At 38.4% G+C, this 24,553-nt stretch overlaps 2 protein-coding genes across 3 annotated transcripts in view; one reads left to right on the top strand and one right to left on the bottom strand.

Annotated features, from left to right (window-relative positions):
* The window catches only part of LOC106652647 (KH domain-containing, RNA-binding, signal transduction-associated protein 2-like), a 45,262-nt gene extending 32,570 nt beyond the window's left edge, over nucleotides 1-12,692 (bottom strand). For both annotated transcript variants that reach the window (XM_023459656.1, XM_023459655.1), the window contains exon 1: nucleotides 12,524-12,692. In XM_023459656.1, the coding sequence (XP_023315424.1) occupies nucleotides 12,524-12,692 (169 nt within the window). The remainder of the gene's footprint in view (nucleotides 1-12,523) is intronic.
* A 3,319-nt stretch (nucleotides 12,693-16,011) lies between these two features.
* LOC106652395 lies at nucleotides 16,012-21,144 on the top strand. The gene is made up of 4 exons (XM_014371323.1): nucleotides 16,012-16,846; nucleotides 17,294-19,146; nucleotides 19,378-19,629; nucleotides 19,762-21,144. The coding sequence occupies exons 1-4, from the start codon at nucleotides 16,012-16,014 to the stop codon at nucleotides 21,142-21,144; spliced, it is 4,323 nt and encodes a 1,440-aa protein (XP_014226809.1).
* The last annotated feature ends 3,409 nt before the right edge of the window (nucleotides 21,145-24,553 follow it).

Raw genomic sequence — 24,553 nt, 5'->3', positions numbered from 1 at the left:
AAAAATTATATTATTTTTTATTTTAGCACTTTAACCATACTTTCATAAGCTCAGTTGCTAAAAAATATGCTTTTAACAAATAGATCGTTAAAACTTCCTCGTAAATAATACCAAGTTTTCGTACATGCAAAAGCTGCTAATTTGCACAAGAAGCCAGTTCTCCATAATCTAGAATGTAACATCGGACCAGATGCAATTTAAATTATTGTATAATCGGTAGCTGGCAAAGTAGGCATTAAAAATACTTCTCGGTTTTGTTTTAAACTCAAACGCAATGAGAAAAAAATGCAGGTAGCTAGCGAGAAAAAAATCTGTGACCTCCTGAAGTAGCCCTTCTAGCTTTGTTTCTGTATTTAACAAAGCTCATTATTCATAGAGAAAATAGCTACTGCTGCTGCTTTATCCCGGGGTATTAAAAATGCCCGAGCAGTAAAACAAGAAAAGGAAAATTCTTACGTTTTCATTTTTTTACGACACTCGCAATTGTGCTTTTCCACTGCAGCTGCAACTCGCCTCGAGCGGCTTTAGTCAAAAGAAAAATTGTTCGCATTATCGTGGAAAAGCGCGCGAGAGAGACGTGCCACTGCGTTGCTGCGCGCAGCAACTCTCACTCTCAGCCTCTTCCATTCGCTTTTAGCTGAGAATCTGCCAAAGAAATGAGTTAAGGGATTTTAGAGTCCGGATAATTTAGATAATGAAGTCTATTGAGAAGAACTGCCTCTCCCTTTACTATATAATCCCCCCACGCTATTCTCAAAGGATCACTTGCAGCCGCCAGCAGCGAGGAGCTCACTTTTCCGCGCGTGCACATTTTCAATATTGTATATTAAGGACCCTCTTGAAAAGCGTTTATGATCTTATCACACTTAAGGGATACTGCTTGGAAATTAATTCATTGTATTGTTTGATACTTTTTATGCAGAAGAAAGCTATTAATACTTCGATTTCACTTTATAAATCTTCTGCTTTAAATTTATACTAACAAACGAAGCTTCAGTTGGATTAAATCAATTTGATCAAACGACGTGGTAATAATTTAATTTAAATAATACGAGGCAAGCAGTTGAAGTTACATGCACTGATACATTTTGGTTTTTTTATTTCGGATAAAAAGAAAAATGTTCATCACTCGATTTCTTGTGAAATAAGCTTGAAGCTTTTTAAAATATTTACTGTTGATCTCGGTAAGAAATATTTAAATTTAAATATTTAAATTTCCACGAAGATAACGTGCCATAAAAAAGTTTGCAAAACTATCGTAATTATAATACAGCAGCATGATCGTGTTCAAAAAACAATAAGCTTCAAAGCAAACTATACTTAACAATACAATAAGAGGTTAAGAAGCACTGCAACGTTAATTAAGACATCCAAACAAGAGCGACACTTAAAACATTATGTACGAGAAAAACCGAGGAGCGAGCTCTAGACAGAATAGCCGGTTTTTCAAGGAGGGTAAACTTTGAAAATGAATACTCGTGTGCAGAGATAAAATGCTAAGAACCGAAAGAAAAGGTAAAAAAAATTATTTTTTTGAAAATCTTTCCAACGCTCGAGGTCTCTTGCGGTTTGTATATTCTGCGTGGAAAAAAAGTCAAGTACGCTTGATAGCGCGACACTTTGAAAAGTCGATTGCTCGTCGCTAGCTTTTTTGGGCTTTTCCTTCTTACTCTTGTTATTTTTCATTGTAGCGGGAATTGGAAAAATATTTGCTTTCCAACAACGAGAACTCAATTATCTTCGTCAATTTTTTTCTTCGAAAATTACAAAAATTAGTTAAAACAAAACTTATTCAATTTCACGGTGTAATATTTCTATGCTCATGAAAAAAAATCCAATCAAATCCTATAAATTGCAGTTTCATCTTCCAACGACTTAACGAATATAGAATCAAGCAGTGACAAGCAATTAAATGCAACAGTTCACGCGGGCAGGGAGACATATTCAATTAACTCCGTTAAATGCTGCGGTGCGAATAATTCAGCGACAAAAGATTATCGGTAATGTTTTGGGAACGAAAAAATCAATTATCGTCGTATTTAAGTTAACATTGTTCGATGGTAAAAAAAGCTGACTATCCGAGCTGTGTTGAATTTTAATTCTTGACTGTTTTATGTTCTTCTTTTTGCTATGTACGTAAGATGTAAAGTTTTAAGCTGATAGCAAGTGTACATAAGGATCGTTTGGTTTGTTGATAAACCTAACGACAGGTTTACGCAAGATATATGCAAATTTATTTAATCGATAGAAAAGTGTACGTACACCAGCTGCAGGATGTTCAAAAGCAAAAAAGAAGGTAAAAGGTAGTCGCTAAACACCTTTGCAATTGAGCTCACGTACGAAGTTTGTTAAATGAACACGGCGAGTTAAAGCCTCCGATAGAGTTTTCGAATTGGGTCACAGGACCTAGGTATACCAGAGTAGGGGAGATTTGAATTTTTGGGCGAAAACGAAGAATATGTCTCACGTTTTTTTTTCTTTTTTTTTTGAAGCCTTATATATGTATGCGCGTCGGAGCAAGAGATAAAATGCGGAACAAAATATTCTCGTTTCTAGAACCAAAAAAGCAGTCCCATGTAATTTGTGCCTCTATGTTGCGTGAGGATAAAAAGATTATGCGAGATATACTGATCTTTTATGTTTCTCTTTTTTCAGATTGGATTAAATTTTTCGACTGCTTTTTTAGCAGTCGTTTACGTATTTTTTCCAAGTTATTTAGAAGTATGTACTTAGTCTATAAACTCCGAAGGTAACAGCGTGGTTTTTGTCAAATGCTAATGCACTTCTTAATCAAGAGCTTTCCATTAACATAGGTGGAAAAATCGAACTTCAGAATCTATCACTTTAAAAGCTACAGCTATTTAAATTGCAAAACGTTTGCTTGTCGGGCTTCTGTATCTGCGTCAAATTCGAGATACTGTGGGGTGCAATCGCACTGGAATTTTTCAATTAAATAATTATCAGCATCTTCTTCTAGCGAAAAGAATTTACTGAGAATTGAAGTGAGAAGTTTTTTCATTCTTTTTTGTGCATTAGTTTGTTTTTGGTTAGCATAGAAACAATTGGTATCGGACCGAAAGAAAGTAGAAAAAATCGTTACGAATGATGAGGCTACCATCATCCCAAAAAAGAATCGATGCACAATGAGCGCACAGATTTGCGGTGAAAATGTACTATCTGTTATATCTATAAAAATAGATTGAAAACTAACGAAAAAGGCAGTGGCAGCCACAGCTCTCGACTAGAAGAAAATAGCCATGCACGAATAGACAACAATTTGAATCGAAGCAAAAGGGAAAAATTCACATCTTGGTGACACAACTGCAAGCTTGGGTGTTCGAAAACACAAATCGTTTAATGCTCGAGATCACTGTGACATTACATGTAAGCGGCTTCAGCGAGCTGAAGCAATTGAGATCCGCTCCATCACCCTTCGTATGCGCCATATTCTACGAAAAGTGTGTGCAGAGGAGAGAGAGAAAGAGAAAGAGAAGCCTGAGCACTGATTGAAAATAGTAATTACACCTTCTATTGAGCGAGAGAAGTAATAGCCGAGCGAACGAAGAACTTGAAGTGAAAAGGCGAGTTGGACATTTATTCAACTGGATCGTGAAATTCGCAGGATCTTTCAGTAGACGAGTCCTAGGGTAAGAAAAACATTGATACGTAATGTACAAGTAGGTAATTAATCTCAAGTTCTCGTCTGCAAGCGCACGAGAAGACGTCCGACTTACATCGTTTGGAAAACAGAAGCTGCAAACGAGAGTATTGCTCGCATATACGAATTCGTTAAAGAGCTTATTTCTCGGCTAGAAAAGTCAAGAGACCATGTATATCACAGAATTTTTTTCCTCAGTACACTCATTGGGTATAGTTAGTTTTTAATGTACATCTGCAACATACGAGTTTTTAGGTGAAATTTTTCACTACGTTGAAATTTTAATATACCTTGAATATTGAAACATTGATATTAAAAGTTATAATAAATGTTGTAAAAGCGGAGAAAAGCACTCGATTATAAATAAAAAATGCAAACAGCAAAGCATAACTGCTACGAGCGTTTTTATGCGTCATGACAGCTCAATATACCGCGCTGCACTTGAAACAAGAAATTGAGGTAATTCATTTTACGTTTATGAATCCGATTTCCATTTGACTTGGCGGACGCGAGTCAATAATGGCTACACCATATTTAAACGCCCGTGCGTACTTAATGAGGTTTGTAACGCCAGCATCAGTGCGAATGCGGCTGTGCCCAACAGGTTACGGTCATGAGTATATTGGAGTGTACGTAATTCACGACAGCGCAAATGGCTCGATGCATTTTCTCTCAATTTCGAAAACTGGGTGATGCGGAGTATTGAAATGTCGCATGGGTTTCGATAAAAATGAGAAAAAAAAATGAAAAGAATAACAGCGAGTACAATGCATAAGGGAGATGACCAAGCTGCAGCGAAAGTTGCTTGCTAAAGTACAGGTCACGCAGTACAATGCAATATTACGTGCGAAGAAATAAGTCAAAACAAGAAAAAAAAGAGCCGAGGACGAAAAAGTTGAGTATGTCGAAAAATAGGAACAAGCTCCAAATTGATCGAAAGAACGCCGCAAGGAAGTAGAGGAGAGAAAGAGCGAGAGAGTGAGAGAACAGCGCGTGCATGCCCTCCTCGTCGATGCGGCGAGCACAACCTCTATAATATACCTATAGATACGACGTGCAACGACAGAACTTGGGCGAGTATCGGGGCAAGAAAAATTCCAACACCAATGACAAGCTGTGGAGCAGATTTTTTTGCCATTCCCACGAGAAAGCTTTACACGACAATGGTGCGCGCGAGCGTGGCCGATCAATAAACAAGAACCAAATGCTGGACGCTACATGATGCCGCTATATATGCCAGCCAGAGAGCTGTACGCAGCAATGTGGCAGCTTCTCTATTTTTCCTTTGGTTTCATATAAGTTTTTCGGTACTCGTGTAGAGAGCGCACACACGCCCCTGCGCACAAAGAGGAAAACACAGACTGCAGCTTGTACCGGGCTGACTATACACCACAATATGATATATAATATATGAGGCATGCGTATATAGGCTATACCCACTCCCACGTCTATGGCTTTTTCTTTTTCAACTTTTGATTGAATTTTTATCGGTAAACGAGAGGAAGTAAGAGAAAGACTGCACACACACACATGACGTACTTGCAAGCATGTGAACATACATTAAACTTGACGAAAGTTTGATGTAAAACTATTGTGTGCTTTAGATTAACTTTCGAGGGGGAAAAATAGATCCGGGCGATTTTGAAGAAAATTGTAATTTCTTTCGCTGGCTCCATGTACCGCTTCAGTGTTTTTCAAACTTCGAGACCGATAGGATGAATATTCCGTTTTTTCCTCTTTCATTTCAACTTTGAAAATAATATTTTTTAAAAATAATGATTAAAAGTGCAAATATGTCCGAATGTCGATAAAATATAAGACACGAACAGAAAGTAGAAGTTAACCACTACAAATAATTCACGCGGTATGGCGTGGAAAATTTTACATCGTCAGGCGAATGGAAGTAGTTTCTCGATCGCGCAATTTTAACTAACCGAAAGTCGTAAACCGCGTTAATCGATGAAAATTCGAGAGCCGGTCGGCGATTGGCTCACAATGCTCTCACTCTCTCTCTCTCTCTCTCTCTCTCTCTCTCTCTCTCTCTCTCTGCTTCTCTATACACATACATGCAAAGATCAATCGGTTGTTTGCAAATGTCTAAATTATTCAAGGTATCTGCGATGCTACCGCAGCCGCACGTACACAGACTCACACACGCTAGTTGGCTGTGTCGCGTATCGAGAATAACGAAAGCAGCACGTATATAATTCTAGCCGAATATTCAGTGCGAGTGTGTGTAGTTTGATTATCGCCACACCAATGTTTCATAATTCAGGGAACAATGTACTGTGCATGGCGGCTGCAGCAGCAGCAGCAGCTGCTGCTGTTGAGACAACTCCGCCGGGTGTGTAAAGTGCACGAACGTTTCATGTCCAACCTCGCTCGGCGTCGTTATTATCGTTTTGTATATAGACTCAGCTTTTCTTGCACATTTAGGCACGAGTTACACGTACGAGCAGTCGACTAAGTCGATAGAATTATCGGACCTTATTCACTAGGAATGAATCGTGTAATTTTAAAGGGTTTTTTTGTCTATTAAACTTTGCTAGCTCTTTCGAGTTTATCGATTGATTAAATAATTACGTACCAAGGTTAAGTAGAACAAAAACAGTATCTATATTTAGAGCTGTAATAAACTTTCCGAAATATTATTGTTTTGTTTAAGTAAATTAAAAAATTGTGCCATTTAATGTATACCCACAATGATATTTGGCTCGAATGCAAAAATAAATGAATAGCTTATGGTTTTTCACAAAGAAATTCCCACACATCTAAAAAAAAAAATAATTAGCCAATGAAGCAGTGCAAGCTCAGTATGAGTACCAAAGACAAGAAACCGTAACCTGTACACAAGTTGAAAAATACAATCACAAGATGGTATATTTAACTGAGTGGGTGAAAATGAAGCTAGAATAAAATATATCGAAGGTGTGCGCGTTTTCAAGGTCGAGCATACCATTTGTGTAAACCCCAAAAAAATCATAAGTGATGAAGTTAAAGTGACAGCGTTATGTCTACAAACATCTCGTCTTTGAAGGGCTGGCTTAGCTAAAATTATCATGTACTGAAAAACAATGTGCAACAAAAAATTCTGTAGTCATGAATACCTAAAAAAAAACTTGGGCTTGTCAGAGCCAGAGTATGATGCATTACTTCTACAAGAGCATAAAAGGAAATTGGTTGGAAATACAGTAGAAAAAACTTTATTTAGACCTTGCGTATTTAAAATTATAAAGCTTAGGGTAGCTTTATAGTCTTAAATATCAGTTACTGTTTCTATCAAGATAAACATTAAACAACGATAACAATTGCATTTTACATGTGGAATCGAAAAAGAAAATAGAGAAGACCTGCGAAGACGAATACCCATAAGTCTATGTGAATTGATGAAAAATAAATAAACCGCACCAGGGAGCGCAATGTCTATCTATAGTACAACTCTACTACTTTTCGATTAGTACGACATCATTAATAATGTAAGTAAGGTACATTTTTCGCCAAGCCGTCAGCTGGAAAGCTCGTAAAGATGATAAATGATGACGAGTCTAGTTTTGCAGAACTGCCAAAAAAGCTCAAGCCCCAGCGTGCGTAGTCATTTAATGTTCATGTTACATAGAATACACAGAGAAACTAGTCCAAAAATTATTAATGGAATTTATAAAAAAAAATAATTATCATATCTATTAAATGAGTAAAATTTAGAAATTTTGAAAATTTTAGTATAGAACAATTCTTTTCATTGCTTTTCCCCATTTCATAATATATATACGTCTTGGGTTACTTTACCTATTATTATGTGTGTTCCATACGTATACATATGTATATAGTATATTCGCCTCTATGTTTATACTTGCGGGTTTTACATGCGCCATCTAGAAGTTAGTTGACAAGACGTGATCAGCAACACTATGAGGCGAGAAAATCAAGTCTGTAATTCCATTCAAAGTAGAAGAGAGTCGTTTTCACACCGCAGTCGTGTCAATAAAGCATGGAGGACATTGGTCAACTCTCGAGAGTTCCTTTGCGTCGCAACAACAAAATTTTGATCTAATTACAGTGTGCTAGGACTATATCAAGCGAAACAAGGCCAAGCGTGAGCCTAACGAAGTCCATAGTTTACATAAAAGTCCATGGCCGCAACTCGAGTCTCTCCTTAGAGCTTTCACGGTTTCGGCAGGAAAGAGTGAGTGAGAGGGAGAGAGGGAAGAAGGATATGCCTACTACCATTATGATACAACCCTTAGAGAGTTGAAAAAAAAAGAGAAAACGAGAACTTTGCACGACTGTTTGCCCTGGATTGCCACAAATTGAAAATTTATCTCGCTCTGAGAAGGTGCGCACTGAGTAGAGAACAGAATACAGAGAGATAGTAGAGCAATTTGGTCGTACGCAGAGAGCGCCTTTCCTGCTCTTTGTGGTCTCTTCATCTCAACCGCAGCTTATTGCGAAATTTTAAGCTTCGTTAAAGATTGTGTCTAAGAATATTTGACATGAGAAACTTTAATATGCATAATTTTGTGATAATTGTTTTAGTAACACAATTTAATTTAATAATACTCGAATAAATTCTAATGCTAAATTATTACGAGATATTTTTCTTAGTATGGTTAAAAATTTCAAACTCAGTTTCATTAATTTGTTACAATATAAAATTTATTCAGGTCACATTATATTCACGTGACTAAATAAAAAAACACGAGACCGTGCATGTGAACATTATTCTATAGAGTGATTTGTGTTAGATTCCATTATGTTTTAGCTGAGTTCTTTCAAGTAAATCCAACAAAAATTATGACAATGACGATGAGATCAACATTGCTCTTTTGGTCATTAACGCGCACACGTTTTCTCTCTTGCTCGTTCTTTCCTTTTTCGCCCTCTATCGTTTCGCGTGAGATAAAGAATAGTGAGAATATATACGTGTATATACGTCGTGAGCGTAGCTTTGGCAATCGTTCAACAACCTATGCTGCTGCTCGGTTGCAATGTCTTCAGAAATTCATCGACCGAGTTTCCACATCCCTTTTGAGAGATGACCCATGACCAAAAGCGGTGCAAAGGAGAAGCTGCTAGTAAGTTGCTACGCGGACGCTATCACGCAGTTCCGCACCGGCAACTTTACTACACTATACACGTACTGCTGCGAGAATGGCCCAAGTTGCTTGTTACTAATGCCGGAGCAGAGCACTGCTAGTAAGAGACTTAGCGATCCGAAATTAATTGCAACGACGTCCAATAGATGCTTAAAAAAAACTGTGCTATTATGAAAAGTTACTTTCCTTTAAGTAAGAAAGATTTTAGTATGCTCAGTAACAGAGTAAATTAAGTCTTGAAATCCATTCCAGTTACTATTTAGCCACAAAATAAATGATACTTGTAGCAAAGGTTCTATAAAACTCTGAAGATCTCGATTACATTGACCTTTGACTGTTTAAACATATGTAAAATTACGTAGTTCTTGGATCGCATGCTGTTAGTTTAATCCTTTTTACATTTTCTTTATTATATGTTGTCATATTTTCTTATAGCACCATCAATAAATCAATACTATACTTTTTCTAATTTAAGCCATTTCATATAATTATCTCATATTATAGACATGCATTTTTCGATTTAATATAACGTTAATACTTTCCGATATCTGCATATTTCGGTAGTAAGTCCCGGAAACGCGACATGAACTACCTCAATAATCACGCGAATTTATTTAATTAATTCAAAAAAATTAGTTGTATCAATCTTCCTCTTTGACGTGGCCCAATATCATTTTTCTCGAATATTAAAATAAGATTCACAGAATTCTGAACAATTACTATTAAATTTGCTTCATTCTCAAGACGATTTGCTTATAGGCCTTATGTTCTACAGTTCCATTTACTTTTTCTTAGCAGCCCATATTTCCTTCGACTCTCTCTTCTTCTTTTTAACCCTCTTACTACGTGAATCTTTTCCTTCTTCCAAAGTACAGCTGATAAACTTCACTCTCTTCTCACGTATTCTCTCTAAACTTTGTGCAACAATGGCCTATAGTGTAAGAAAAGAGCTTTGCGAGCCAGCGAACTAGGAACAATTGCGCCTTGTGTAGGGTGTCGAATGAATCGTCTCATGACCAACTGCGCCAGACAATAAACGTCCAGCCATGGTTAAAAACTCGACGCGATGATTAATGGCCCGTAAATGAAGCGAATAATTTCACGCTGAATAAAGCTTTTAGTGAGCGTGTGAATTTTCTTTTCTCAACTCGTCGCGAACTTCTATTTTTTAGCCTTTACCTGTACTCTTCATTGCTTCATTAAAAACTTTAGGTCTTTTAAAAAGTTCGGGAATAAATAAAATTGGATCACGCCAAATTTTATAGTCAATTTACTGTCATTTCGAAGAAATACCCCGAAATCATCCGGTAATAAAATGCAAAACTCGGTTCGTGAAATTTCAGGAAAGTTGATCTAACTAGCCAGCGATAATTTTAAACGCGATATTCGTACATAATCCCTGAAGTTCCAAACAAGCGTGTGATGGTCTGCGGATGCCCTAGAAAACATCAAACCAACATCTGGATGAATCTTCATTCTTTGCAAAATGTGTGACAGAATTTTTCTTTCTTCAATTCTCGACAGCGTCATTCTGCAGGACACGTAACCGCCGCCCGTATAGAAATGTCTTTCCGCCACTACACCGCAAGGTACCTTATACTGCTACTGCGCGTCGAATATTCAAATTCGTTCCGACGAGCGGCAAGTTTCTCATTCAGCTCGTTGCATTGCCAAGTAGCGACGACGAGTTCTGTCACAAAAACTTTTTCTCTCTATCTGCCTCCTTACTGCCGATTCCACGCACGCTTTCTTCTTCTTCTTCTTCTTTTCGCGCGCATATAGGTCCAGGGCCCAGTGAGACATCCCCGCAGCCGCGCCATCGCCAAAGAAATCGAGAAACTTTATAAGTTATCTCTGACAAACCCATTGCAGAATTTCGTACATGCTTAATCGAATTAGGTTATCTGGCTCGACGCCTTGTCAAGGCAAGGCAGAATAATAGGAAATGGAAGATGTTGAGGTACAAAACAAGTTAAAAAAATCTGGGTCGCAAGCACACGTACGAGTTTAGGCTTGTATCGAAAAATAAGATTGAACATTAAGATATCAAAGATCGTGAAACACGAATTTATTTCCTTAAACAGATCCACCTTACTAAGATAGCAAAGTTTCAATACCACTTGTTTATTCACACATGCTATTTTGTGTATAAAACACACTTAATTACTTGAAGTGCAAATGCAATTTCTCTGAAAGTTCAGAAAAGAAACTATTACTATTCTTATGGTTTTTCTATTCTAATTATTTAATTTACACGTTTATTTAGTTAGGAAAGACAAATACAAATTTTGTATGAGTTTGCACAGCTATAAAGATTTTATTTTTTGCATAGAGCTTTTTCAAAAATTTTATATCTATTATTTTTAATTAATAAAATATGATTATTTGATTTTACTACTAAAATCAAAAAATTATTTTCAAATCAAAGGAAAACTCCATGTTCATCAAAAGCTTAACACATTTCTTTATATAATTTTGGGTACGTCGACAAGAAGAGGCTGGCAATCAATTGACAAAGAGCTTTCTACAAGTTACAATTAATCCTATATGTAAATTGAATTACTAATCAAGTCAGATATTATCTCTATAAATTCAGTTGAAGAAAAAATGATTCTTGCACAATTACAGGAAATAAATAGCTTCCTTGATCAAGATGCTAAGAAATAGAAACATTAGCGATACTTGCAACACAAACTACTCAAAATGTAGAGTTTGAAGTACAATAGAATGCTGTTAGTCTGTTAAAAATTTAAAATGATTCATTCTATTATTGTTTGCATGTGTGTTCAATAGAGATAGATACATATAATTGCTCAGAAAATATAACTTGAATAAATAAGGCAAAGCATGCCCACGATATTTATTTTTTTTTTCACACAGTTGTAACAGTTAGCTTGATACTATAATTAAACAGTTATAGAAAATGGTTAAGGTTCCAATATGTTTTATTATTTTAACTAATAATTTAACGCACAAAAACTGTATGATCAAGATTTCAAAAACTTGTTAAAAACTAGAGGATATTAATAGAATAAAAATGAATCTGTTGCATAATCACAAACTACCACTTCTGCTAATACTTTTCAATTCCAATACTACATCAATACTATAATCATCAAATAAATGTCCTGAATAAGCTTGAATAGAAGTTTGAAGACGAATAGCAAATAAAAATTCTTAAAGGTAGAATGAATATACTTATTCTGTGTAGTAATATTTTAAACTATACCACTATACCCTAGTCAAGTCAAAAAATAAATAAATTCAGACAAATTTGAATGTAAAAACATAACACTTGATGGCAAATAACAAGACAAATACTTTTAAAGATAGAATGTTTACACATATTAGATCTGTTACACATGGTTATTTATTACTTATGATTTATCACAGTCATTTATCATTTTCAAATATAAATTAACTAATCTTTTATTGAGGCATTGATTTTTGTATCAAAAAAGGATGTAAGAGACATTTAAACTACATTTTATTTATTGTTTGTGTTGATTAATTTCCGTTGTTTTTCTCTCGGCAGAGTAAATTACTGACACTTCGTTTTTTTATAATTCATAGCAAACCTAACCTCAATGCGTCAGCTGGGTACCGAAGCGAAGGTTGAATCGCGTCATTCAAATGAATACTCCAGGCAAAGAAAGTACTCATTAAGGCCACGCGCGATCGAAAGTCGAAAAGCCATTAACGTTTTGACAGCTGGTCGGATGGGATAGCATTAGAAGAAATATTGAAAAGAGACAGAGATACACGCACGCACCTTGATCGAGAAGCCGAACGGCGTTCGGCGCATTCTCGAGCTGATGTTTCTCCTGTAGCAATTCTCTGACGTACTCGTTGGCCTTTTCCGACTGCTGCTTGTCCTCCTCTTTTTCGGCTGCCGAGCGCATATCTGGCTCCTGATTCATGCCGTTCGCTCTGTCCGCCATTTTTCGCGACAATTTATATAAAATAGAAGCGAGATGCTGCACTCGCGTACACTATACAGGTATATAAAATGACTTAATTGCTTATTGCGTATCGCAAAGCGTCAAGGTTCGTAATGGGTATAAACTAAGGCAGTGGGTCGTCGCGAGGTTTACTGTGCACGCGACGGTTCGATTGTTTCGCAGGCAGCAGCACGCGCAAACAAGGTGCAAAATCGGAGGCTAAATTAGAACAAACACACGACAGGTACAACACGATTGTTTACACAAACTCGAGGCTCGAGATAAGGGTTACACTCGATTCACGTGCAGACCGAGTTGTATGAGTGCACACAGCTACTACACAACGGTGCGTTTGTACTAAGCCATATGTGTTTGTATGCGTGTGTATTGGGCTGCGCGAATATGATTTCGCTCTGCGCCTATACGTAAGCGCGACCTTACAATGGCGACGTGGAGTGGACCGGCGCTGCTGCGCCAACTTTTGCGAGAAATTCGCGTGCGAATATATTCGCGCTGCTGCTGCTGGTGGCCGGGTCAGGCGACCGTCTCTGCACTCCGCAAACTGGCGTTGAACGCGCGTAGCGCGAAATTTCGAAATTTCGCGCCAGACAACTCTATGCGAATTTCGTCCTTTATTTCGTGCATCTTTTTGTATTTGGTTTTCAATCTCTACGTAATTAATTGATACGTTTTAATGGTACTTCAATTATAATTTAGTTAAAAGTGAAAATATCAATACGCAGATTATTGCAATTGACGTTAGCGATATCCGAATCAATGAATAAATCGAGCTATGCTAAACGAAGAAGCAGTATTTCTTTGAGCTATCTCGATGATTACGCTCACACCAATCATCGAATTGAATACCTGTTGAGACACACAACTTGCATTTGCTTATTAATACTCATTCCTCATCAACAAAAGGTACTTTTCGCGCTCCATTGAGCACAACTAAACTAGCGTCTAAGTCAATTATTCTTGAATAGCTGCTTTCTCTCTTTCTCTCTCTCTTCCTCTGTGTCGGAGAAAATTTGTTGTATAATTCCGTTCTATTGCGGAGCGCGCCAGTAGTATAGCATAGTAGTATACAATCGGGGTTGACGCTGGCGGCTGCAACAGAAGCAACACAAGCAGCAGCAGTAGCTCTTTTTGTCGTACTTGCACGTCGCCTCGTGCGACGCTCACATACTATACTGTATACATATAGGCGGAGCCAGAGGTGGAGAAGATGGAGCAGCAGCAGCTCGCGCGGGGATGTATGTGCATTTACGTGCCTTCTCGGTCTGATTAAAATTTCAGGATTCGACGTGCTGCTACCGGTCGCAGCGGGCGGGCGGGCAGCAGCAGCAGCAGCTACAATACGGAAAACCGCGCGCGAATAGCATTATGAATGCTATACACATCCAAGCTCCAAGCTCGTCTTCTCTCTTTCCATCCCTCGCAGTCCCCTACCCTCCTCGCTCCCTCTCGTCGGCCCGGAAAGCCCTACATAGCTATGTACGTATATATAAATTACAAGGAAGTTCTGCCGCTGTAGCATTTGCTGCTTCGATGGAAGCAGCAGCAGCAGCCGTGGGCACGTCTTCTTTCCTTACTACTCTCGCTATATTGGCGAATCATTCATAAAGTTCCGGACTCTTACGTACATATACTCAGCCGGGTGACTGGGCAGAGGAGAAAGAGAAAATGGAGAAGCTCGGAGTGATCGAGGACGAAGTCGCTCTATCCATAAGATGTGCAGGAAGTGATCCGCAGGCTCGCATACACACACACACACACACACGATGCACACATGCACGTTTCCCTTTTTTATATCCTACACGTATCGTTAGGCTTGTAAATACTTTTTCTCGACTTTTCTTTCGAATTTCGCGAGAGCTTTGGAGATCAAAATACATCTTTATTTATCTCGTGTTCCGGCCTATAACGCGCGGCTGTGTATAACACCGATTCTAAAGTTTCTTCGAAAAAAAATAACGCTATAATCAAATATTTGATAGTTTCCCTTCGGTTTAACTCTCGCTCTTTTTTTCTTCTCTCCCGCTCTCGCGAACGCGTGTATAGGTATGCGCACACGACGCTGCATACGTTATATCGTGCAAAATCAAATGAAAAAGCAAATTGAAATGTCAAATAAAAGTATTCCGTTACTTCAGCGAAATTTCGCCCTATCGCTGCCTGCCTGTGCGCGGCAGAGCTCGTGAAACTCGATATAGCGCGCCCGCCCGCCCGCGAGAGTAAAAAAAAAAAAAAACAAAAAATCAATCGCATCATCCAACACCAAACTCTTTCACTCTCTTTACCTAGCACTTGCTCTTTTTTTTTCTCGTGCGCATGCATGTATGTATGCATGAGCACGGCGTACGAATATACTCTCGGTATACAGCTATGTATACAACTGGCTTTTTTTGCAAGTTTTGTCGCGCGCTCAAAGCTTAACCGCGTAAACTTTCACTCAATCGGAATACGCTGCTCGTATGTATAAGTCGAGCGAAGGAAAAAAACCACTGTTAGGGAGTCGGGGGCTGAATTTTTTTACTGCATTATTTATCGCTCAAGCTTTCTTTTTGAATGATTTTGAAATTTCAAGTAGTATATTTTTTTCAATGGTTCATACATTTTTCCTTGCTTGATGTTCATTTAATAATTTCACGAGGACTAAATTATTTCAACATAAATTTTCGTTTGTTCATCTTTGTTCGGTTCTCTCCGAGGTATATACATACACCATGGCTTACAGCAACGGCAGTGAGAGGCGCATGATTCGGGTTCGCGTTACAAATAATTTAATATCGATATTTTACGAAACGCCGGCCGGCACGCGAGTAGTGTTCTTTTGTTTACGCTTACGAACTTGACTTACGCGTCGTAACTTGTCCGCGCGGTGCGTCTTTATCTCACAGCTGTGGTGTGCGTATGTATCCCCAATGTCGAAAGGACATTGTCGTTCGGCGGCTCTGAGCTGCAACCGGTACAGTCTAGCTTTGACTACCGTCACGCACTGATCTAATCGCATCTATATACTCAGTTCAAAAATCAATTTCAATAAAGAGAGGTTTTTTCACGTTTTTCCTCTTTAAACGAGCATTTTATTTACCACACCCTTTCTACACAGTAATTACGAGAATTTAGAATTAATTTAAATTCTCGACGAAACATTTTGGTGCCTCCTGTGAGGTGTGAGTAATTACACAAAGACATAGTGATCATACAAGTACAATTATACGAATCCCCTGGTTCATTGAATATTTTGACAATAAAGTGAAAGTGAATAATTGTGAAGTGTTAGTAACGATTGTGCATAAATTGGCAAATAACAATGGCTAGCGAGGTCGCACGTAAGCGAGGAACCTTGAAGGGCAGGCTGACCGTTTTGAAAGGTCTTATATCTAATAATGAAGTCGATCCCTTGAATGCCAGTATTCGCTTTGAGCGTGTGACTGACTTGTTTAGAGAATACGAATCGCTCGTAGAAGGACTAGTTAATGAAGAAGGAAATCTCGAGGCTGATCAGGCACGAATCGTCGAAAATGAATATTACGAAATGGCAACGAGGGTTAGAACGCTCATGATCCCAAATTCTTCGAATCCTGGTACTTCTTCAAGTTTTGGTATACCAGTTGGAAATTCAACGATGATTGAGCGTCAACAATTAGTAAAACTTCCAATCGCCAATCTTCCGCAGTTCGACGGTAATCACGAGAAATGGTTATCTTTCAAGAACACATTCTTATCCATGATAGATGCACGTACTGATGTTGACGATTTGAAAAAGTTCTTATATTTAAGAGACTGTTTGAAAGGCTCAGCATTCAATAAACTCGCTTTGTACGATGCAAGTGCCGAAAATTATGCCAGAGCCTGGAAAACATTAACGGATGAGTATGAGAAACAGCGCGTACTCATTGCAAAGCACTACGACGGTATCATCGACATTCCTTCACTCACTGTAGCGTCATCTGAAGGCTTGACCAGGATTATTGATGACGCACGACAACATATAAGTATGCTTGAATCTCTCAAGGTAAAGATAGACAAGGGAATGATTGTTCGAACCATCGAGAAAAAACTTCCTATCGATGTCCGAATGAAGTGGGAAGAAACACTTAGTTTTGATGAGTTCCCGACATTTGAACAATTGTGTAAATTCATCAGTGAGTACGTTTTCAGAATAAATTCATTGAATACTAATTCTGTACAAAGGAACGCATCTTTTAACAATAAACGCCGTAATGAACATCCTCATAATAATTCTTCAAAATCACGCAAAATTGATTCAGGCGCTAAAACATTTGTAACAAGTTTTCAAAATAATTGTGCATATTGTAAGAATGCTCATCCTATATATAAGTGCGAAGAATTTGAAAAACTTAAAGTACAACAACGTTGGGAAGTTGTGAAATCTAAAAAATTGTGCCGTAATTGTTTACGAACGCACACGGGCCCGTGCTCTTTGTCTCATTGCAAATTATGCGATCGATTCCACAATACTTTGTTACACGATGAATCAGTAAAAGGCAACTCAACCCGTGCACGTAAATCAAATAACACCAATGCGAATTCGCCTAATAGCAACAATGAAGATGCCTCATTATGACTAGGAAAACGAAGTTTAAGTTTAGCGTCACAATCTCCTCGTGCTCAATTGATGATGAGTGCCATGATTGTTGTGAAGAACGCAAGAGGAGAGTTGATCGAAGCAAGAGCGCTATTAGATACTTGTGCTACAGCAAATTTTATTACCGAAAGACTAGCACGACAATTAAAGTTGCCATTACATCCTTGTTCAGTGCCTATTGGTGCAATAAATGATATGAATACAACTTCGACAAGCAGCGTTGATTTGCACATTCGATCTCGAAACAACACATTTCAAAGAAATATCAAGGCATTGACAATTTCTAGAATTGCTGAGTTCGTTCCAGATGAAGTTTTTCCTCGAGAGTCGGTACACATACCCTCAAACATTCGACTTGCCGATCCTCAATTTCATTTACCAAGACCAGTGGACATTTTAATTGGAGCAGGTTTGACCTTATCTTTACTCAGCATCGGACAACATAATTTATCCAAGGGAAGAGGTGACTTGATACTACAAAAAACGCAGCTAGGATGGGTTGTAGCCGGTGGTCTTGACGAACCAAAACAGAGAAATCATGTTTCTTGTAATTTGCTTGGCATATCTGAGCAATTGGAAAAATTTTGGAGGATCGAAGATTTAGACAAGGATTCTTCTAAGTCTCACGAAGAAATATTATGTGAACGACATTTCAAAAATCATACGACTCGAGATAACAGCGGTCGATACATTGTCAAATTACCCTTCAAGGACGATAAAAATAATTCGGGTGAATCGCGCGAACAAGCATTAAAACGTTTTTATACATTGCAAAGAAAACTTGATTCAAATTTGAATTTAAAAAATGAATACTGCAAGGTAATGCAAGAATACATAAATACAGGACATATGTCTTTGATCCATGACGAAACGATACCTGGTTATTACATGCCTCACCACGCTGTGATGAAGGAATCGAGTAATACTACAAAGGTACGAGTCGTTTTCGATGCCTCTGCTAAATCTTCCAATGGAGTTTCACTAAATGATAGATTGATGATTGGACCGACGATTCAGGCCAAACTGTTCAGTCATCTTTTACGTTTCCGGTCATATGTTTACGTCGTTACAGCTGATATAGCGAAGATGTACCGACAGATTTTAGTCCACCCAGATGATAGAAGATTTCAGCGAATATTTTGGTATCACGATGGCAAAATACGGACATTTCAATTAAATACTGTGACATTCGGAGTATCAGCTGCACCTTATTTAGCAATTCGTACAGTTCAACAGCTGACTGATGATGAGGGCATGGATTTTCCAAAGGCTGCATACATTTTGAAAAATGACTTGTACGTTGATGATCTATTGACAGGTGCGGACTCATTGTCTGAGGTAATTAATATTCGAGATGAAGTGATTGCTCTGTTGCGGCGTGGAGGATTTGACATACGTCAATGGTCATCAAACCATCATCATGCACTAGATAATATAGAAGCTAAATTCGTAGATTTGGACTGCGTTGTTGATACGAGTGCCATTTTAAAAACATTAGGCGTTGTGTGGAATTCACAAGTTGACGAATTATTATTTAAAGTGGAAGAAATTGACGTTTCGGCAAAGGTGACGAAGAGAATAATATTATCTAATATTTCCAAAATTTTCGATCCTTTAGGACTCATAGGTCCAATAATATTACAAGCTAAGCGATTAATACAAGAATGTTGGAAGGCGAAACTAGATTGGGATGAATCAGTTCCTCAAGAAATATATACCTATTGGAAAACGATCATCAGCCAACTTCCATTGATAAGAAAATTATCATTTGAACGTCGTCTGTTGATAGAGAACCCAACGCGTATTGAGATTCATGGTTTCTGCGACGCAAGCCAAGCTGGTTATGGTGCGTGTATATATGTCCGATCGGAAAATACAACAGGTCAAGTACGAATAAGTCTAGCTTGTTCAAAATCGAGAGTTGCGCCAATAAAAAAGATCACAATACCACGCTTAGAATTATGTGCAGCTCAATTACTAGTGCATCTATACGAAGAAACGGAATTCGCATCACTATTTTCGACCCATAGCATTACATTTTGGTCTGATTCAACCATTGTATTGCAGTGGATCAAGAAAGAGCCACAGACTTTGAAAACGTTTGAAGCTAATCGTGTGGCAAAAATTCAAGCTCTCAAAGGTAGAATAAAATGGAGACACATCAGAACACATGAAAATCCAGCAGATGCTTTATCACGAGGACAATTTCCACAAGAATTTATAGAGAATCAGTTATGGTTTTCTGGACCGACTTGGTTGTGCCAATCATCTGACCAGTGGCCATCAGAGCAAATTCAAACAATAGCAGATTTACCTGGGGTACGAGAAAACAGGTGTTTAATCTTATCTGCTTCCGCAAACGAAATATTTCAACGATTTTCGACGTACTCCAAATTGTTGAACACTTTGTCATATTGCTTGAGAGTCTCGATGTTTAATACCTTTAAAAAGGATATTCATGTTGGCGTAAAGGAGAGAATTAACACCGAAAAAAGAATTATCAAAATTATTCAAGGAGAAGGTTTCAAAAAAGAGATTTCTATTCTTCACGAGTTGAAAAATAGCAAACGAACGCGATTGGCAGCTCTTGACCCCTTTATGGACGAAGACGGTTTGTTGCGCGTGGGAGGTCGACTGTTAAACGCATCAATTAAAAGTGATCAAAGGAATCCAATACTGTTACCGTCATATCATCACGTAACAGATCTCATTATACAAGATTATCACGTCCACTTCCATCATGCAGGTATTCAGACTACCTTGAGTAATTTGCGACATCGATTTTGGCTTTTGGACGGAAAAAATCAAGTGCGCAGAGTCATTCATCGTTGTGTAATTTGTATTCGGCACAGGCCGACAATCATGCACGGTAAAATGGGAAATTTACCTGCGGCAAGAGTTCAGGAATCGTACCCCTTCCAACATACAGGAGTAGATTACTTTGGACCATTATTTATCAAAGAGAAGAAATTTCGAAATCGTGGTAAGGTAAAGGCATATGGATGTGTATTCGTTTGCATGTCCTCAAAGGCAGTCCATATAGAAATAGTCAGCGATCTCTCTACAGACGGATTTTTGGGTGCTCTCAGACGCTTCATCGGTCGGCGCTCTCGTCCATCACATATATACTCTGACAATGGTACCAATTTTGTTGGAGCAAACAATCAACTTCGAGAATTGTATGCCTTATTAAACTCAGAAGCATTAAAGGGAAAGGTTAGAAACTTTTCGGCTCGAGAACATATAATTTGGCATTTCAATCCTCCAATCTCTCCACACTTCGGCGGAATATGGGAAGCCGCCGTTAAATCCTTCAAGCACCATTTTAAACGAGTACTAGGAGAAAAATTGCTTACGTTTGAAGAGATCAACACGTTTGCCATCGAAGTCGAAGCCATACTCAACTCAAGACCATTATGGTCGTTGTCAACGGACCCGAACGACCCATTTGCTATTACGCCAGCTCATTTAATGATTGGACGCCCTCTAACAATGTTACCGGAGGAAGACGTCGAAGATGAGCCTGAAAACCGGCTTACAGTTTGGCGTTTCATTTCTAAGGCTCGACAGCATTTTTGGAGACGATGGCACTTAGAATATTTAAGTGAACTTCAAAAACGACAGAAATGGCACTCAAGTTCAGAAGAGCTCAAGTTGAATGATGTCGTAATTATCATTGACAAAAATACTCCGTGCATGCAATGGAGATTAGGAGTAATCGAAGAAATTCATCCTGGCACAGACGGAATCACTCGAGTAGCAACCATCAAGACTGCCCACGGACAATTCAAGCGCAATATAACTCAACTTTGCCGACTTCCAGTGACCAATTGATTCAAATAACATCATTTTTATTATTGTTTTAATCGTTTTAATTCCAATTCTTTCCATATGATTCAATAAAGTACAAACTATACAATCAACCATTACAATAAATCCAATGCAACATTCATAGATCACATAATTGCTCATCATATCGCAACGCGGGGAGAATGTTCGGTTCTCTCCGAGGTATATACATACACCATGGCTTACAGCAACGGCAGTGAGAGGCGCATGATTCGGGTTCGCGTTACAAATAATTTAATATCGATATTTTACGAAACGCCGGCCGGCACGCGAGTAGTGTTCTTTTGTTTACGCTTACGAACTTGACTTACGCGTCGTAACTTGTCCGCGCGGTGCGTCTTTATCTCACAGCTGTGGTGTGCGTATGTATCCCCAATGTCGAAAGGACATTGTCGTTCGGCGGCTCTGAGCTGCAACCGGTACAGTCTAGCTTTGACTACCGTCACGCACTGATCTAATCGCATCTATATACTCAGTTCAAAAATCAATTTCAATAAAGAGAGGTTTTTTCACGTTTTTCCTCTTTAAACGAGCATTTTATTTACCACACCCTTTCTACACAGTAATTACGAGAATTTAGAATTAATTTAAATTCTCGACGAAACAATCTTATATGGAGATCAATAGTTCGCTAGAACACAAATTTAGTAGGAAAATGGGCAAAGGTCAAAAGATGAAATAATTTTTGTTCCAACACTTTACTGCATATTTTCTAGGCAACAAGAATCACTGATGAACGAGTAGATGATTTAATTATGCATACCTTAGAAGGTTTATACCCTATTTCAATTGCTAAAATAATCCAAGTAGACTGGATTTTATTTTTTTCACCTCGTTGAAATTTTATGAAAAAATAAACAGACAAAAAATAGTACCCTTCAAAAATAGATCATAATACTTAACCGAAATTAAGCACAACAATAAAGCGAAGATTCGCCTCCTCATTAAGATAAAAAGCGTGAATGGCGAGCTTTTTCTTTAAAGTTAGCATTGAAGGAAAAATAATTACATGAAAGCTTTGTTGAGCCCTTAAATTCTGTAAACTCATTAGGCGAATGAGCCCGATAAAACCTTGGCGAGGTAAAGCTCAAGACTCTAACGTAAGCACAATTTTAACAGCTCCTCTCGTCCCGAACGTAATTGTTAATCGTTTACGTAATGCATGCGATATATCTCAATATTTAACTGTAGAAAGATATCACGGTTAAAAAGTATATTGCGCATCATGATTATTATTTACTAAACAGATTTTCATCCATTTTCCAAATTACAACTTTTCAAAAAAGCTGCCGTATTATCAACGGAGTTGATAATTTTTCATCTGCTCCCATTTTCATTAACCACCCCCCGGTTACTGCATTACTGCTGGACTTTCAGAAATACCTCGATTAGAAATGTCATGTATCTGCAAAAAGTATATACGGTACATAGCATACAGGACGAAAATACAATGAAAAGCACTAACTCAATTTACCCAGTTGACCACTGTGTCGCATGATTAAAAGTTTAAGCCCTCCCCCCCTCGCTCACTCTCTGATGATCCTTTCCTGAAATGGAATACGCGAAACTTAGTTCCGCATGCGAATTTAATGCGATACATTGAACCTCGGTGTGTAATCCGCGAGAGAAAAGTTTTAATTCTCCTGATGCTATTTTGATGTATTACTTTTTTGATTATATTTAACATTCTTTAAGAGAGCTGCTAACTGCATTAGATTATTTAAACATTTGTAATTTGACAAAGAGTGGATCGTTTTCAACGAGGATTTAAAAAAAATGAAACGGTAATAATAATGCCCAGGTCGGAAAAGTACTTTTACTTTGAGCTCGCAATTTCACGTGGGCACCTCATCAAAAGTATGGAAAGGAAAAAGACGTGACACGCGCAAAGGAACTTCCAAAAAAAAATAATAAAAAAAAACATCGCGTAATTTCGGTTCTCAACAAAAAAAAAAAAAAAAAAAAAAAAAAAAAAAAAACAATTCCGTTGCGCACGTGAAGCAAGTATTAACTAATGTAACGCGCGTCAAGTTTTAAACAACAATTGCGAAGAAAAGCTCGGCCGAGCGCGATAAACAATGAAAGCTCATCATCGAGCGAGGCACGCCGTATCAATTGTCAAGCTGCTGCAGCAAGCACACGGTTTCTAGTTCTCGCACATAATGTCTTTTGTATATAATACAATATCCATTTAAACTCTAGTGCTCGCGCAGCTCTTGATTTACGCGATATATACCGTAAGCATGTGCCGTATTATGTATACGTGCGTCGAGTCGAGCGAGCGAGCGAGAAGCGAGTGCGAGTGCAGCGAGGCTGTGTTAAACGGGTGGTGTGCGCTGCACAGGCTTTATGTTGTATCCAGTACACGCTGCGAAGCTCGGCCGCACGCGCGGATATAAAACTCGACCCCGAGAGCAAAGTGTCCGTACACACACACACGCTCGCACATTTATACATTATATAAGTGCGTAGGCGCGCCGTCGTAAAGATTGCGCCGCTGTGAGAAAAATTCAAATTTGAGCCATAAAAATAATGTGTTTGCGCGAGGTCCGCGTGCTCTTGCTCGTTATTTCCAAGACGGTACGCGCTCAGCTCACCGTATATATTATATGGAAAAAGAGAGAGAAAGAGAGAGAGTGGAAGAGAGTGAGTGAGAGGAGAGACAGAGTGGGCTAATACTCTTTTCTCTCCCGCAAGTGTTCAAACTCTCATTTCACTTGAAAATTCGAAGCACACTCGTATATCACCATATACGACTGTATGTGCCTGCGGAACGACAGGTAGCTCTCCGCACATGGGCACAAGCGACTCGCTGCAGTTATATATAGAGAGAGAGTCAGAGAAGACCACCCCTCGAACTTGCATATAACTTGGTCGAAAGCTTTCGAACATAGAGAGAAAGAGAGAGAGCGAGAGGTAGAGATTCATGAGCTTCGAGTATGTGCATATGCATAACTTTCACCCGAAAGAGAAGGATCAAACGTCGTGTATATAAAATTAGCCTCTTCACTTTTCACGACTTTTTCATTTTACCTACGCTTGTGCTTGCCCGCATGAAGGAAACTTAGCCTCCGACGACCCGAATGTGTCTTCACGATCACACGCGAAAGCTGCGTATTTTTTCCTCTTTCTATATTATTTAATGCGACACCTCAGGGTCAATGTTAAATTCTGATTATAAATATACTATTTATTGAATATTGATGCAATGAGTAAAACTAAAAGATCTACACAATGTAAAAATTAATTTTTTAACACTGCGTGCGCGAAACACGGGCTTTCTAACCTTAAATCGTCAGAAAACCCTAGTTTCTCGCAAGCAGAGTTAAAAAATATCGTTTGCAACTAGTCCGCGAGGAAGTTGACTCACCCAGGAGTCTTTGCACCCTCGCTA

This window comes from Trichogramma pretiosum, unplaced genomic scaffold (genome assembly GCF_000599845.2).
Source record: "Trichogramma pretiosum strain Unisexual culture from Peru unplaced genomic scaffold, Tpre_2.0 scaffold26, whole genome shotgun sequence".
NCBI lineage: Eukaryota > Metazoa > Arthropoda > Insecta > Hymenoptera > Trichogrammatidae > Trichogramma > Trichogramma pretiosum.
This window is presented reverse-complemented; position numbering and strand designations above follow the sequence as displayed.